Source organism: Phyllobates terribilis, unplaced genomic scaffold (genome assembly GCF_046119375.1).
Source record: "Phyllobates terribilis strain yellow unplaced genomic scaffold, ASM4611937v1 Scaffold_7__3_contigs__length_470593459, whole genome shotgun sequence".
NCBI lineage: Eukaryota > Metazoa > Chordata > Amphibia > Anura > Dendrobatidae > Phyllobates > Phyllobates terribilis.
Genome location: NW_027362767.1, coordinates 264,900,287 through 264,916,105, shown reverse-complemented (window position 1 = coordinate 264,916,105; position 15,819 = coordinate 264,900,287). Strand labels below are relative to the sequence as shown.

Genomic DNA, 15,819 nt, shown 5'->3' with positions numbered 1-15,819 from the left:
CTTTATTATATGTATATAGAGAGAGTTTATTTGGGTGGAGGGTGATGTATTTGGGTCATTATTGTATATATGTGCATATGTATATATTAACTCTTTGTTTACAGTCATCTAACCTTCATCCAGGGCCAATAATGAACAATCGCTGTAATAATATAAAATACTGCTCCCCCTGCTGGTGAAACATGGAAGCGTCACACTTCAGACTCCTCCTTTATGTCCGTTCTTCTTGAAGCATAGCTCTGCATATTGGTTACATGTTCATACTCCAGTCACATCCGAATTTGCATCGTATTGTGGCTGCTTAAAGTGAGCTAGAATTTCATATTACTCCTATTTATACTGAAGACTACATCTCCCATGATGCACCAGTAAACAGTGCGGGCTGTAGGGGTCATTTTTTAGGTTTTTTATTTTTTTTTTAATTTTAAGCCATTGGGAAATGCCGCTTTGGATGTGACCGGAGTATGTGTACAAATTGAAAGCACTCGGAGTTACTGTTTTCTAATTTACTAAGCATGTCACCGATCTCCAGCAGTTCATAGAGTCATGGCACAATGTCATTTCTTCTTCTTTTTTTTTTTTTTTGTAAGGGTTCAGCTTTAAAAACTGTGAATTTGATGGGGTATAAGCAAAGGGCCGGCACCGTTGCTCGCCGGTGACAGTGGTGGTAGTGGCAGGTACTGCATGCTGGCATTCCATAGGGTTAATATGAGTACAATACACATTGGCTTGATGTACAGTTCATGACTGGGACTTCCCTCCTCTTCCCTTATTTCCAAAGGGAGGGATTTCCAAGACTGCTGTAAATGAGGGAGTTGCCTTTTATGCAGTTGTCTAATACTTAATCCTATCATTCCGGTTATTAAGATGCAAAAATCCACTTCTCCATTCCCTGTGACGGTTTATGATAGAGAAAGGTTGCAATTTATTCATCAAAACTGTGAAATAATTGCCAATTATATATATTTTTTTAATTTTAATTTTGCTTATAACCAGTGCACAAGATTCTGTTGAACCCTCTGTATCCTCGTGTAAAGTTTTTCTCGCTGGCTCCAGTAAAGATCACGTTGAGTTAATCTGTCGTGTATTGATTGTTGTTATTACTCTCCGCTGTTCAATTTCTTGATCTATCCTTACAGGTGTTGTCTCTTTTTATCTGATGCAGAGCTCCAAACCCCCCTATATATATATATACAAAGGGTTAAACTATGCAATTCTAGCTTCCTGCAGCCACCACTAGAGGGAGCTCATTTACCTCAATAGTAACAGTGTAGCTCCCTCTAGCGGTGGCTGAAGGAAGCTAGAATTGTACCGTTATTATATTGGGTAGAACAGGTGCCAGCTGTGTTTGACAGAAGTAATCTGAGCTAGCTCTGATCCCTGCAGTTTAGCCATTTAAATGCCGTTATTAGTCTCTTTAACAGCGGCATTTAAGTAGCATGAACCCAGTGAGGGATCCTTTTGGGCCCCCATTGTCCCTCTCATGATGCTGATGAGGCCCCCAGTCTGGGATTATAGAAGAATATGATTTTCCCCATAAATTGCAATGCTGTGGTATTGCAGTAGTATAGTACAGATTATCACAGGTTCAAGTCCCTCAAAGAGACTGACAAGTAAAGTGAAAAAAATGTTTTAAACATGGGCATAAACGTTTGAATATCAAAAATAAAAATATTCGGTTTCACCATGTCCACAAAAGTCAAGACTATGAAAGTCTAAAATTACTTAACCTGCTGGGTAAACGCCGTAAAGAAAGGACGGTATCGTTAGGATGACTTGCAGAACTCTAGGAAAGACATGACGGTGACTGGTGGCAACATACATGTGAGATGCTATGTACAGTTACATCTGTGTCAGTCTTAACTGTAGCTCTGGCATTCTATTCATGCATCAGGGGGCCCAGGATGAACTATGCCACATAGTAGAGAGAATGGATTCAGATATCTCTGCAATCTGTGTGTCTCCTGCAGTAATCTGTCATAATATGGCAGTATGAGAAGGAACTAGCTTGGTCTTGCATTAGGTATATTGCACCTGTATTATTGCTGTTGACCTTTTACATTCCTTTGGTCTTTTGTTACTAGGGTGTACAAGCCCGGGCTTGCTCAGCACATCGGGCGTGCAGCCACCAGCCCCAGAGGTCAATTGTGTTATTGTTGCAGGGGTCAGATATGGGATATTGCCAGGCGCTGCGGGGAGTGTTGTAGGTGACGACGCCAAGTACACAATGTGAGCCCTCACTGGTGGCATCAGCAGCTACCTGGAGAATAGCAGCCGCAGACGGCGATGTAGCTGACTGACACATTAGGAATCAGCCAGGGTCCATAGCCAATATGTATAACGGATCCGTCAATAGCCCCTTCACATCCGACAACTACCCGGAGAAACTGCTGGAGAAGATGCGGCTCTTCCGTTCCCAGCGGGATCTGTGCGACGTGACGCTGGTCGTGGACGGAGCGCTGTTCCCGGCTCACAAGTTAATATTGGCCTCAGCCAGCTCTTACTTTCAGCTGCTGTTTACAGATCCTAAAGTCGGTGACACCGTAAGACTGAAGGAGGTCAGCTCCAAAGGGGTTCAGAGTGTTCTGGACTTCATCTACTCCAACAAGCTTCACCTGTCTTGGGACAATGTGGAGGAATCCTTAAAGGCGGCAGAGGTCCTGCTCGTCCGGGAGGCGGTAAAACTTTGCTTCCTTTTTTTGGAAGATGGCCTGAACCGAGACACATGTTTGGACGTACTGAAGATCGCCAAGAGGCTGGGGCCGGAGGAGCTGAGGGAGAAGGCCAGCAGCTATGTCAGCCATCAGTACCAACGTGTCCCCTGGTATTCTGGGGAACTGAATCTAGTGGATAAAGCGACACTGTGCGAAATCCTGGACAGGGATGACCTCCCGGGCTGCAGCGAGCTGGATCTGTTCCACGTGGCGGTGTCTTGGCTGCAGCATGATAGCGCGCGTTTAAAGGAAGCGGAAGATGTTCTCAAGAGGGTCCGCTTCCCTCTGATCCCTATAGAAGATCTCCAGCGATGCGTGAAGGAGGCGGCCATCATGAAAACAGACTCCGGCTGTTTCCGCTACCTGCAGGAGGCGTTGAAGTACCACTCGCAGGTGTACGCTCAGCCCACGCTGCACTGTGAGGGCGCCACCATTAGGGCCAGTTCTGACAAGCTCCTTGTTCTGGGCGGGAGGACAAATGATAACCAAGTCCTGGGGAGTATTTGGGTGCAAGATGACGATGGCAGCTTGTGGTCCGAGCTGGGAGAGATGTGTTCTCCAGTCTACAATCACTGCGTGGCGGTCATCAATGACTTTCTGTACGTCATCGGAGGGCAAACCCGCTTCGACCCGTCGGGCAAACATCCATCGAATGAGGTAAACATGTTTTTATTGGGCTTACAAGACCCTTTTTACTTTTCCCCTCCCCCCTCATTTTTATTTTATTCGTATGTTGCTTACATCTGGGACTTTCTAATACACTTTGTTTCAATTCTTCACCTTTTCCAAGACCTCTGCTTGCTTTTATGAATGAAACCTCAGATTTTTAATAGAATTTTTGTACATTGCGAAAAAGCCTGGATTCTTGAGATTTCTCCTGCACTGATACATTGTAACATCATCAGGGCAGAAGGTGGATAGGTACTGATGATTTGTTTGACTCCAAAAGGATTGTCTACACTGAAACACTGCAGCAAACTGCACCAGTGTGAATTTTGGATGTGATCAAAATATGTTTTCGGCCTCTGGATGTGTCCTTTGAGTGACAGCAAGTGGAGGTCTTGAAAAGTAAATGAAACACATTATAGTAAATTAGAACGTTTCAAAACCTTTCGTAATACAGCTTTTTTAAACTTTTTTTTTTACAAAATTGGACACGGGCCCTTTAATTACAGTGATCGATCACTGGTGGTCTTTGAGTTGTGTTGTGATCTGTCCCCATCTTCAGGCATGGAGGAGGCATTGCAGGTGTACTAGCTGGTGATTATTGTTCCTGGGGTAACCTTGACCCGTCCACAGGTCCATTCATGACGACTTGACATGTAAGCCTGGGATAACCACATGCCCGCCACCCTGGCATCTGTTTCCTGCCGCATATGGCACACGCTGCCCGGCCTGTAAGTAATCCTATTTCTGGTCATGTAATCCCTGCAGGTGTTCCGGTTTGATCCGCGCTGCGGCTCATGGCTACAAGTTGCTGGCATGTCGGAGAGAAGAACCCGCTTCCACACAGAAGTGATTGGCGAGCGGATCATCGCTGTGGGCGGAGGCTCCCTGCTGGGTCATCTCACCCCCAGTGTGGAAGAGTATTACCCTGCCGAAAACAAGTGGGAGTATACCGCCCCCTTCCCCATACCGGTGGCTGATCACGCCGGCACCACCCATAAAGCCATCATGTACATTTCCGGTAAATACGGTACTAGATATAAATGTTTAGGGGGATGAGGTTTAAACTCATCCACCTAAAATACTCTGTGCTGCTCATACTATGACCTCCCACTTGTCTCTATTCACCTCATCACATCACCTGTCACATGCAGGCTTTACCTCCCTATCATCACATCATATATCTCCTGAGGTACTCTGTGCTGCTGGCACCTTCCTTTTTTTCCCACTCTTCATCTGTGACCTCTCACATTTCTCCATTCCCACTTACTCCAGTCACTGTTAGCCCTATCCCCTCTCCCAAGAGCAGACAACAGGTCACTGACCCCCCTCAAGATCAAAATGTACCTGTTCTAAAATACTCTGTGCTGCTGGGAAACTTTAATCTCCCTCTTAACCCTTAGTCTGCAATTTACCACTTATTTATATTTTACATTATAGCACTGCTCTGGTCAGATATTGCTAGGTGGGTGGTTCACAACCCCTTACAAGATCAGTACCTTTCTCTCCAGAAATACTCTGCTGCTGGGAAACTACAATCTCTGCTCTGAGCCTGTGTTTTTCCACTGGATGTATACCACATTTTAACTGCTCCAGTCATATATAGTTCTGTGGATAGGTCCAAACCCTCACCCCATAAGATCAACAAAAACCTCTCCTTAAACACTCTGTTATGCTGTGGACTCAGCTATTTATTTTTTTGTACCCTAACTCACATACTGATGCAGTCCTGTCCTCAGTGACATTATTACAGGAATGGAAAGGTCTCTAAATCCCCCGCCCCCCCACATTCCCCAACGTTCCACAAATTCTTCCTGAAACACTCTGTGCTACTGTAGACTATTTTTTTTCACTCCTATTCATATCATGATGCTGCTTTACACAATGTAGCACTTCCCTCAGTGTAATCATTACAGAAATGTACAAATCTTCAATTCACCCACTTCTACACAGAAAGGGAAGTGCTCTCCTCCTGAAATACTCTGTGCTGCTGTAGCTCCTCCAATTATCACTGAGTGATCTCATCGTTTATTACCGGCAGGGGGGTATTCTACTAGTAAGACCCTTAATGAAGTATACAGCTATTTGCCAAGACTGAAGCGCTGGGTGGTGAATCGCGCCATGATGTTTGCTCGCTGCGATCACGGAATGGCTGCTGTTGGAGATAAGATCTTCTGTGTTGGCGGACGCACGTTGAATGCGGTGAGTAGCAGAAAATGAGTTTTGTAGAAGTGACCAGTTTTATTCATTCAAGCTCCACGTTTCCTCCATTTGTGGCAATAAATGCTACTGCAACTGTAGTCAACATCTGTTCTTTATAGGCCAAGGAATGGATCCACGTCAACGAGACGGAGTATTACTGTCCGGCCGCCGACCAGTGGAGCCCCCTCAAGCTCTCCCCCTTCGACTGCTGCCAGTTCAGTATAACCACCCACAATTCCAAGCTCTTCATCACTGGTGGGGGCTCCTTAAGACGTATGAATAAGGAAGATGGCGTCTTTGTGTATGACCCAGAGTACAAGGCCTGGAAGAAAACGGGGTCACTGCCGCGAGCACTGGTGGACCACGCGTCATGCGCCATTAGGTTGCCTAATGGGATGATTGAAAAAAAGGAGAAAGAAGAGGAAAGTCTGACCTTTCCCAATAAGAAAAGGTCAACGCTGAACCTGTTCATCACCGGGAAACGCGAGCTGGAATTGTGACGGGCAGGATACGTCCTATACTCCAGGTGCCCCCCATCATGTACGGCTCTATATTCTGGTCCCCCAATGTCAACGCAAAATACTAATGGCACCCATAGAAAATCAGTACCCGTCCTCCTCATCCCAAATGACCTCCATGACCCCAAAAATTTGAAGTGGCTCGGATTAATCCCACCTTAATGCAGGCTGAGCAATTACCGGGAAAGTTTTGGGGGCAAGACTTAAACATCCTTATTCCTGCAAACTATGCCATCGTTAGGCCGTGTTCAGACGTCCATTTTTATTTTTTGCGATGATGAAAATCCAAACCGTTTTCAGTCAGTTGCCGGATCTGGATTTCATCCACTTTTGTTCCGTGTGTCTATTTCAGTGCCAAAAAAAACAACAAATTTCTCCTTTCTGGTAATTCTGATTTTCCACAGACACAGTGACTCGGATCAAAATGGATGTGTCTCCATTTTTTTTTTTTTTTTAAATAGACTGTCGGCCCTAGAAAAAAAAAACTGACGTGTGAACGGCCTCATATTCTATAAGGTCTCTGTGTTATATGCTTAGCAAGACATGAATGGGATCCGTGCAAGGTGAATGGACGTCTGAAGGGGCCTTATTATAGGTGGGGTCATTAGTTACACTTTCAGGACTTGTGTGATAAAAGTTCTTCGTTGGAGGTTACTGATCGTGGGGGGTGCTTCTGGTGTCCCTGGATAATTCTGGCCTGTATCTTGCTGAATAATAAACCTAATCACAATATATATGTAAAGCGGATGCTGCTGATTTGTGTCATTGATGTGACCCATAAAGAAGATGGAATATGGGGCCACAACCATGTGCAATGCTAAAAAATTGTATTTCCCAGGATATATCGACCATAAACACCAGGTGATGGTATCAATCACAGGGGTGCGGAGGCAGATTTTGTGCCTGAGCATCTCGGGGGGGGTCACTTCCTATATTTTCGGATGGTCATTCAATCTTATTTATTTTAATTATTTTTCACTTTAATTTTCAGTCCCTCTATGGAATCAATACTGCAGTATTATAGTATTGCAGCATACAATAAAATTAAGAAATCTCCTATGAAGCCCTTCCACAGTCCAAGATGGCGGTGACACACTCCAGTATGACCCTAGATACCATGGCAACCCATACGTAGAGGGAGCTATGAGCTCCATGTGTGAACAGGACTGATATTTTGCACAGTGGACAGGGGTGGCGCTGTTTTCTATTTATTGTATGGGGAGCCATGCTATTGTACTACTGATTCATTCACCAATTTGGCTTTGTCCTTATTCCCCTCACACAGGCATTAGGCCTCAAGAAATAGGTTTCCCATAGCAACCAATCATAATGCAGCTTTCATATTCTTACTTGCTGTGTGAAAATAACAGCTGGAATCTGATTGGTTGCTGTGGGTAGCTCCTTGTTTTCCTGTGAGCTCAGGCCTGTAGGCCTCACAGTGATGGCAGGAAAGCTGAGGGGACCCCACGTTACTCCACAGCAGTGACCACAAGATCTTACCGCAATATAAGCTCCTACATTACATGCCACTATAGCCAGGCCGGTCAGGACTCTCAGAAAGCTGGGTGACAATGACAACCATATATCCTGACCGACAGACCTACAGTATATAGGAGATACATCTGCCGCTGTCTCAGTGATTAGGTGCACACAGTAGCTTCCATGTTCCTGAGAAGCCGCCGTGCGTAATGTGAGAGTCGTGACGAGTTATCGGGTCGTTGTCATTTTAGCAGATATTTACTAAGTGTGAAGACACACATGGTAAAGTGGTGAGCAATCTGCCGCCATTACCCCGAGCAAGGAACAGGCGGGGTACAGTAATCACATGACGTCATTGCTAGGGAAAATGAGACCGCAAGTTATCTAATCCTATCCTGTGTGATACCATCTGCTGAGCTGTGTATCTAATCATATCCTGTGTGATACCATCTGCTGAGCTGTGTATCTAATCATATCCTGTGTGATACTGTCTGCTGAGCCGTGTATCTAATCATATCCTGTGTGATACCATCTGCTGAGCTGTGTATCTAATCCTATCCTGTGTGATACCATCTGCTGAGCTGTGTATCTAATCCTATCCTGTGTGATACCATCTGCTGAGCTGTGTATCTAATCATATCCTGTGTGATACCATCTGCTGAGCTGTGTATCTAATCCTATCCTATGCGATACCATCTGCTGAGCTGTGTATCTAATCATATCCTGTGTGATACTGGCTGCTGAGCTGTGTATCTAATCCTATCCTGTGTGATACTGGCTGCTGAGCTGTGTATCTAATCCTATCCTGTGTGATACTGGCTGCTGAGCTTTGTATCTAATCCTATCCTGTGTGATACTGTCTGCTGAGCCATGTATCTAATCCTGTCCTGTGTGAACTGTCTGCTGAGCCGTGTATCTAATCCTGTCTTGTGTGATATACTGCCAGAGAGCGATACAGTACTACACCTTCCATCATCCGTTCTGCCGTACAGTGATAATTCTCCTGGTTAACGGTTATAAGATCAGTAATGTTTATTCTCTTATATTGCGGGTGCAGCTTGGGTACGTGGTACTGCGTTGTGATAGATGGTGATTGGCACTATGGCATCAGGTGCTTATTTTTCTTCATTTGCGTCTTGCTTCTCTTCACGAAGTCTTGGTGGTATATTCATAGCCAGCAGGAGGCACCACAGAAGACCTTTCTTGTGCTGTAGCTCCTGGTGACTGTGCCTGGTGGAGTTGGTGGTGGGCCCCGGGTGACTTCTTCCGTGGGGTTGGGCCCTCTGCCTGGCAGCGTTACAGATGGGTTGCCTATGTTTAGTTGCATTGGGCCCCTTCATGGCATCGGGCTCTGTACCATTTCCATCATTGCAGCAGATGTTTAACCCTATCAGGGCAATTTCCAGTGATGTGTTTGATTTTTCAAATTTTCTTGTATCATGTTTTCTTGATCCACACTTTTCAACATAGAGACAGAAAAGCGTGAGGACCGCGATGACTACTGAAAACTTCATAGCTGAAGACTTGGGCCAGTGTCAGTCGGCGTGTTGTGTCCTCTTCCCTCTTTGTGGAAGATTCAGGCAAAGATTCCAGAATGTTTGCCGTGATGTCATAGAATGTTTTGATGTCATAGATTCTGGTTACATACAGCCTCCACTAGGGGGAGCGCTAGAGTTTATACTTAATCTGTATGCAATAAGCTCCTGAGCGCCCTCTAGTAGGGACTGCATGTGACCCGAACTTTATCATATATCACTATGCAGGGGATTTGGTGCTGTTTATCAGAAAGTCTACAACGAAATAGTAGGGAATAAATCAGCACAGAATTGTGGACGTTATAACAATCTGAGACTTTCTGTCCAACATAAAAAAAAGCTTGGGTCCTGTGGTTGTGGCCATTTAAAGAGACGCGATCAATGCATTATTCTAGTTCTGCCATTTAGTAACCGCCCTGATTTGCTCCTCGTCCTCTTCTCCATAAACAACCTCTAATCTGTTTTTTACATCATTTCCACATTGAGCTGTGTACACAGAGAGCGACACGAAAACACTGTAACCTTTAAGGAAAATTACTGTTATTGACTTGTACATCTTCACCCACATTGGGGAGAAGAGCGGAAGACTACGCTTGTAAATTCAGTCAGCTGTGACGTCTACATGAGGGATAAATTATGTTTAAAGAGGACCTGTCGCCATGTCAAGTTGCCAGTGTTTGCTCTTATTTTATTCCCGTTACCCCCCTAACTATTCTGTTTTTTTGTTGTTTTTTAAAAATCTGACATGATTTCACAGATAAGACCCTTTTTATTTAGTTCAAAGTTGTATAGCCTTTACCTAGGGGGCAGTGTTCAAATTATTAACATACAGAAGAGTATAGTAGTTACCTTATTTTTCGGACTATAAGACTCATCTAGGTTTTAGAGGAGGAAAATATAAAAAAAAATGTAAACATAAAATGTGGTCATGATGCCCTGTTATGGGGGAGGGGACTTGCTGCTAATACGGTTATAGGGGTAATGTCCCCCAATTCTGTTAATATCCCCCATCCTGGTCTACAGTGGGTACGGAAAATATTCAGACCCCTTTAAATTTTTCACTCTTTGTTTCATTGCAGCCATTTGGTAAATTCTAAAAAGTTCATTTTTTTCTCATTAAAGTACACTCTGCACCCCATCTTGACTGAAAAAAAAAAACAAATGTAAACATTTTTGCAAATTTATTAAAAAAGAAAAACTGAAATATCACATGGTCATAAGTAGGGTTGAGCGAGTATGTTCTGTCCGAGTATTTACATCTGTTCGGTGATAAGGTTAAATCGCTCCCGTGTGCATGATTTGCAACTGTTTGACAGCTTTATTACATGTGAGGAATGTGTAAGAAATAGACATTCCTCACATATAATAAAACTGTGAAACAGTAGCAAATCATGCACACGGGAGCAATTTAACCTTATCACCGAGCAGCTGTAAATACTCGGAGCTCGGCCCGAGCATACTCGGCGAAAGGGTTAATAGAACATACTCGCTCAACACTAGTCATAAGTATTCAGACCCTTTGCTCAGACACTCATATTTAAGTCACATGCTGTCCATTTCCTTGTGATCCTCCTTGAGATGGTTCTACTCCTTCATTGGAGTCCAGCTGTGTTTAATTAAACTGATAGGACTTGATTTGGAAAGGCACACACCTGTCTATATAAGACCTCACAGCTCACAGTGCATGTCAGACCAAATAAGAATCATGAGCTCAAAGTAACTGCCCAAGGAGCTCAGAGACAGAATTGTGGCAAGGCCCAGATCTGGCCAAGGTTACAAAAGAATTTCTGCATTACACAAGGTTCCTAAGAGTACAGTGGCCTCCATAATCCTTAAATGGAATAAGTTTGGGACCACCAGAAGTCGTCCTAGACCTGGCCGTCCAGCCATACTGAGCAATCATGGGAGAAGAGCCTTGGTGTGAGAGGTAAAGAAGAACCCCAAGATCACTGTGGCTGAGCTCCAGAGATGCAGTAAGGAGATGGGAGAAAGTTCCACAAAATCAACCATTACTGCAGCCCTCCACCAGTCGGGTCTTTATGGCAGAGTGGCCCGACGGAAGCCTCTCCTCAGTGCAAAACATATGAAAGCCAGCATAGAGTTTGCTCAAAAACACATGAAGGACTCCCAGACTGTGAGAAATAAGATTCTCTGGTCTGAAGAGACGAAGATAGAACTTTTTTGTGATAATTCTAAGCGGTATGTGTGGAGAAAACCAGGCACTGCTCATCACCTGCCCAATACAATCCCAACAGTGAAACATGGTGGTGGCAGCATCATGCTATGGGGGTGTTTTTCAGCTGCAGGGACAGGACGACTGGTTGCAATTGAAGGAAAACCTCTTCCAGAGTGCTCTGGACCTCAGACTTGGCTGAGGGTTCACCTTCCAACCAGACAATGATCCTAAGCACACACTTAAAATAACAAAGGAGTGGCTTCAGAACAACTCTGTGACCATTCTTGACTGGCCCAGCCATAGCCCTGACCTAAACCCAATTGAGCATCTCTGGAGAGACCTGAAAATGGCTGTCCACCAACGTTCACCATCCGACCTGACGGAACTGGAGAGGATCTGCAAGGAAGAATGGCAGAGGATCCCCAAATCCAGGTGTGAAAAACTTGTTGCATCATTCCCAAGAAGACTCATGGCTGTACTAGCTCAAAAGGGGGCTACTACTCAATACTGAGCAAAGGGTCTGAATACTTATGATCATGTGATATTTCAGTTTTTCTTTTTTAATAAATTTGCAAAAATTTCTACATTTCTGTTTTTTTCAGTCAAGATGGGGTGCAGAGTGTACTTTAATGAGAAAAAAAATGAACTTTTTAGAATTTACCAAATGGCTGCAATGAAACAGAGTGAAAAATTTAAAGGGGTCTGAATACTTTCCGTACCCACTGTATATGGCACCCTCATCCTGGTATACGTGGCCCTCATTCCCATCCTGATATGCATAGCACCCCCTGATCCTCATCCTGATAATCTCTTCCTGGAATGTATGTCACCCTTTATCCCTCATCCTGCAATGTATGGCACCCTTCATCCCTCATCCTGGTATGCCTGGGCCCACCTCTTCCCTCATCCTGGTATGCTTAGCACCCCCTGATCTCCATCATGCTGCACACACAGAAAAAAAACAATTATACTCACCTCCTCTCTGCTCCAGCGCTGCTTCTTGCTCCGCTGCTGACACTCTCATTGTGTGAACTGTGCATGGCGTCACTGCCATGCGCCCTCGCACTGTGAAATGCTCTGCTGGAATAGTCACTTATCCACATGCCGGGACTGTGTGCGTGGGGAGCAGTGACCATTCACTCTCCTTAATAGCGCGCACATATATAGTGTATGTAAACTTCTGGTTTCAACTGTAGGAGTTGTATTGTAGTTATATTCTTGTACATAGGGACAGTATTATAGTAGTTATATTCTTGTACATAGGGGGCCGTATTATAGTAGTTATATTCTTGTACATAGGGGGCCGTATTATAGTAGTTATATTCTTGTACATAGGAGCAGTATTATAGTAGTTATATTCTTGTACATAGGGGGCAGTATTATAGTAGTTATATTCTTGTACATAGGGGGCAGTATTATAGTAGTTATATTCTTGTACATAGGGGGCAGTATTATAGTAGTTATATTCTTGTATATAGGAGCAGTATTATAGTAGTTATATTCTTGTACATAGGGGCAGTATTATAGTAGTTATATTCTTGTACATAGGGGGCCGTATTATAGTAGTTCTATTCTTGTACATAGGGGCAGTATTATAGTAGTTATATTCTTGTACAGTGGGTTCAGTATTATAGTAGTTATTTTCTTATACATAGGGGGCAGTATTATAGTAGTTATATTCTTTTACATAGGGGGCAGTATTATAGTTGTTATATTCTTGTACATAAGGGGGGCAGCATTATAGTAGTTATTCTTGTACATAGGGGGGGCAGCATTATAGTAGTTATATTCTTGTACATAGGGGGCAGCATTACAGTAGTTATATTCGTGTACATAGGGGCAGTATTATAGTAGTTATATTCTTGTACAGTGGGTTCAGTATTATAGTAGTTATTTTCTTATACATAGGTGGCAGTATTATAGTAGTTATATTCTCGTACACAGGAGCAGTATTATAGTAGTTATATTCTTGTATATAGGAGCAGTATTATAGTAGTTATATTCTTGTACATAGGGGCAGTATTATAGTAGTTATATTCTTGTACATAGGGGGTAGTATTATAGTAGTTATATTCTTGTATATAGGAGCAGTATTATAGTAGTTATATTCTTGTACATAGAGGACAGTATTATAGTAGTTATATTCTTGTATATAGGAGCAGTATTATAGTAGTTATATTCTTGTACATAAGGGGCCGTATTATAGTAGTTATATTCTTGTACATAGGAGCAGTATTATAGTAGTTATATTCTTGTACATAGGAGCAGTATTATAGTAGTTATATTCTTGTACATAGGAGCAATATTATAGTAGTTACTAGATGGTTGCCCGATTTTAACGCATCGGGTATTCTAGAATATGCCCCATGCAGGATGTGACTGCATGGGGCATATACTCACCTCACTTGTCAGCTGCTCCTCTGGACTCCAGCGTAGCCCGCATGTTCCCGCTGTGCGCTGTGACTGGTCAGGAGAGAGCGCGGTGTATAGACGTCACCGCGCCCTCTGACCTGACACGTCACACAGCAGCAGCGGAAGACACAGGAGCTGCTGCGCAGGCACGGGGAGGGGTAAGTATGACGCCGGGTGCCGGGGTCCTGAGCGAGCAGGTGAGGAGGAGAGGAGAGGGGAGGGGTAAGTATGGCGCCGGGTGCCGGGGTCCTGAGCGAGCAGGTGGAGGGACAGGAGGAGAGGAGGGTAGGAGAGGGAAGGGGCGTCACTTTTACCGTCCGGAGATAAGCGGCCGTAGCCGCTGATCTCCTGACAGTAGCCGCATGGGGGTCAGCAACGCCTCCGGTCGGGGGACGTATGCTGCGAGCAGCCGGCTTCATCTCCCGGCTGCATCGCCGCTCACCTCCGTGCGGCAGATCAGCCGCTAACGGCCGCCTTCTTTTTGTGAAATGCCACTCGCTGATTGGCCGCGGCCGGACCAATCAGCGACGCTGGATTTCCTAGACAGACGAGATAAGACAATTATATAGATAGATATTCTTGTACATGGGGGGCCGTATTATAGTAGTTCTATTCTTGTACATAGAGGCAGCATTATAGTAGTTATATTCTTGTATATAGGGGCAGTATTATAGTAGTTATATTCTTGTACATAGGGGCAGTATTATAGTAGTTATATTCTTGTACATGGGGCAGTATTATAGTAGTTATATTCTTGTACATAGGCAGTATTATAGTAGTTATATTCTTGTACATAGGAGGCAGTATTATAGTAGTTATATTTTTGTACATAGGAGCAGTATTATAGTAGTTATATTCTTGTACATGGGGCAGTATTATAGTAGTTATATTCTTGTACATAGGCAGTATTATAGTAGTTATATTCTAGTACATAGGGGGCAGTATTATAGTAGTTATATTCTTGTGCATAGGGGCAGTATTATAGTAATTATATTCTTGTACATAGGGGGCAGTATTATAGTAGTTATATTCTTGTACATAGGGGGCAGTATTATAGTAGTTATATTCTTGTACATAGGGGCAGTATTATAGTAGGTATATTCTTGTACATAGGAGCAGTATTATAGTAGTTATATTCTTGTACATAGGGGGCAGTATTATAGTAGTTATATTCTTGTACATAGGAGCAGTATTATAGTGGTTATATTCTTGTACATAGGGGGCAGTATTATAGTAGTTATATTCTTGTACATAGGGGGCAGTATTATAGTAGTTATATTCTTGTACATAGGGGGCAGTATTATAGTAGTTATATTCTTGTACATAGGGGGCAGTATTATAGTAGTTATATTCTTGTAGATAGGAGGCTGTATTATAGTAGTTATATTCTTGTACATAGGGGGCAGTATTATAGTAGTTATATTCTTGTACATAGGAGCAGTATTATAGTAGTTATATTCTTGTACATAGGAGCTGTATTATAGTAGTTATATTCTTGTACATAGGGGGCAGCATTATAGTAGTTACAGTTCTTTTCAACAGGGGGGAGTGGGGAGAGGGTTATATATATATTTTGTACTGGTTACTCTCTTGTGTCTGCGTCGGTCGGTATATTATTTGCTTCCTCCATATTACATAGTATTTGCCCGCATTGTCGCGCTCTCTGGTTTTCGGCATCCTCTGAGCTCATTGTATATTAATGAGATGCATTGTTGGGATGAATCTCAGTTTACTGCAAATCCAATAAACAGCAGAGCAATAAACATGGAGGATTGAGGACGTACATTACACCAGGCATCAATCCTACCATCAATTACTCGTTATTGTCCCGCTGGATCCGGCGCTGCCCTGTACTGTACATCACATTAATAACTGGATACCGTCCATAAACACATTTTACCGCAACCTTTCAAGGAGACTACAAAATATCAACTGCTGCAGGCGATAAACCAACTGGAGGAGGGGCAGGGGGTCCTGGTGGTATTTTTATGTAGTCATCTTGATCTTTGTGAGACCCCAGTAATTTTTGATCTGAAGATTCCTGCTGCTGTCATCATAATTTCATTGCCAACTTTGCCGTACAATAATCAAATGAACCAAAAAGGAGTCGGGGGAAG

At 43.5% G+C, this 15,819-nt stretch overlaps 1 protein-coding gene across 1 annotated transcript; it reads left to right on the top strand.

The window, feature by feature from the left end:
* Positions 1 to 2,197: 2,197 nt before the first annotated feature.
* Positions 2,198 to 6,905, top strand: LOC141154541 (kelch-like protein 9). The gene is made up of 4 exons (XM_073640611.1): positions 2,198 to 3,371; positions 4,149 to 4,401; positions 5,422 to 5,582; positions 5,702 to 6,905. The coding sequence occupies exons 1-4, from the start codon at positions 2,334 to 2,336 to the stop codon at positions 6,080 to 6,082; spliced, it is 1,833 nt and encodes a 610-aa protein (XP_073496712.1). The 5' UTR covers positions 2,198 to 2,333; the 3' UTR covers positions 6,083 to 6,905.
* Positions 6,906 to 15,819: the final 8,914 nt, after the last annotated feature.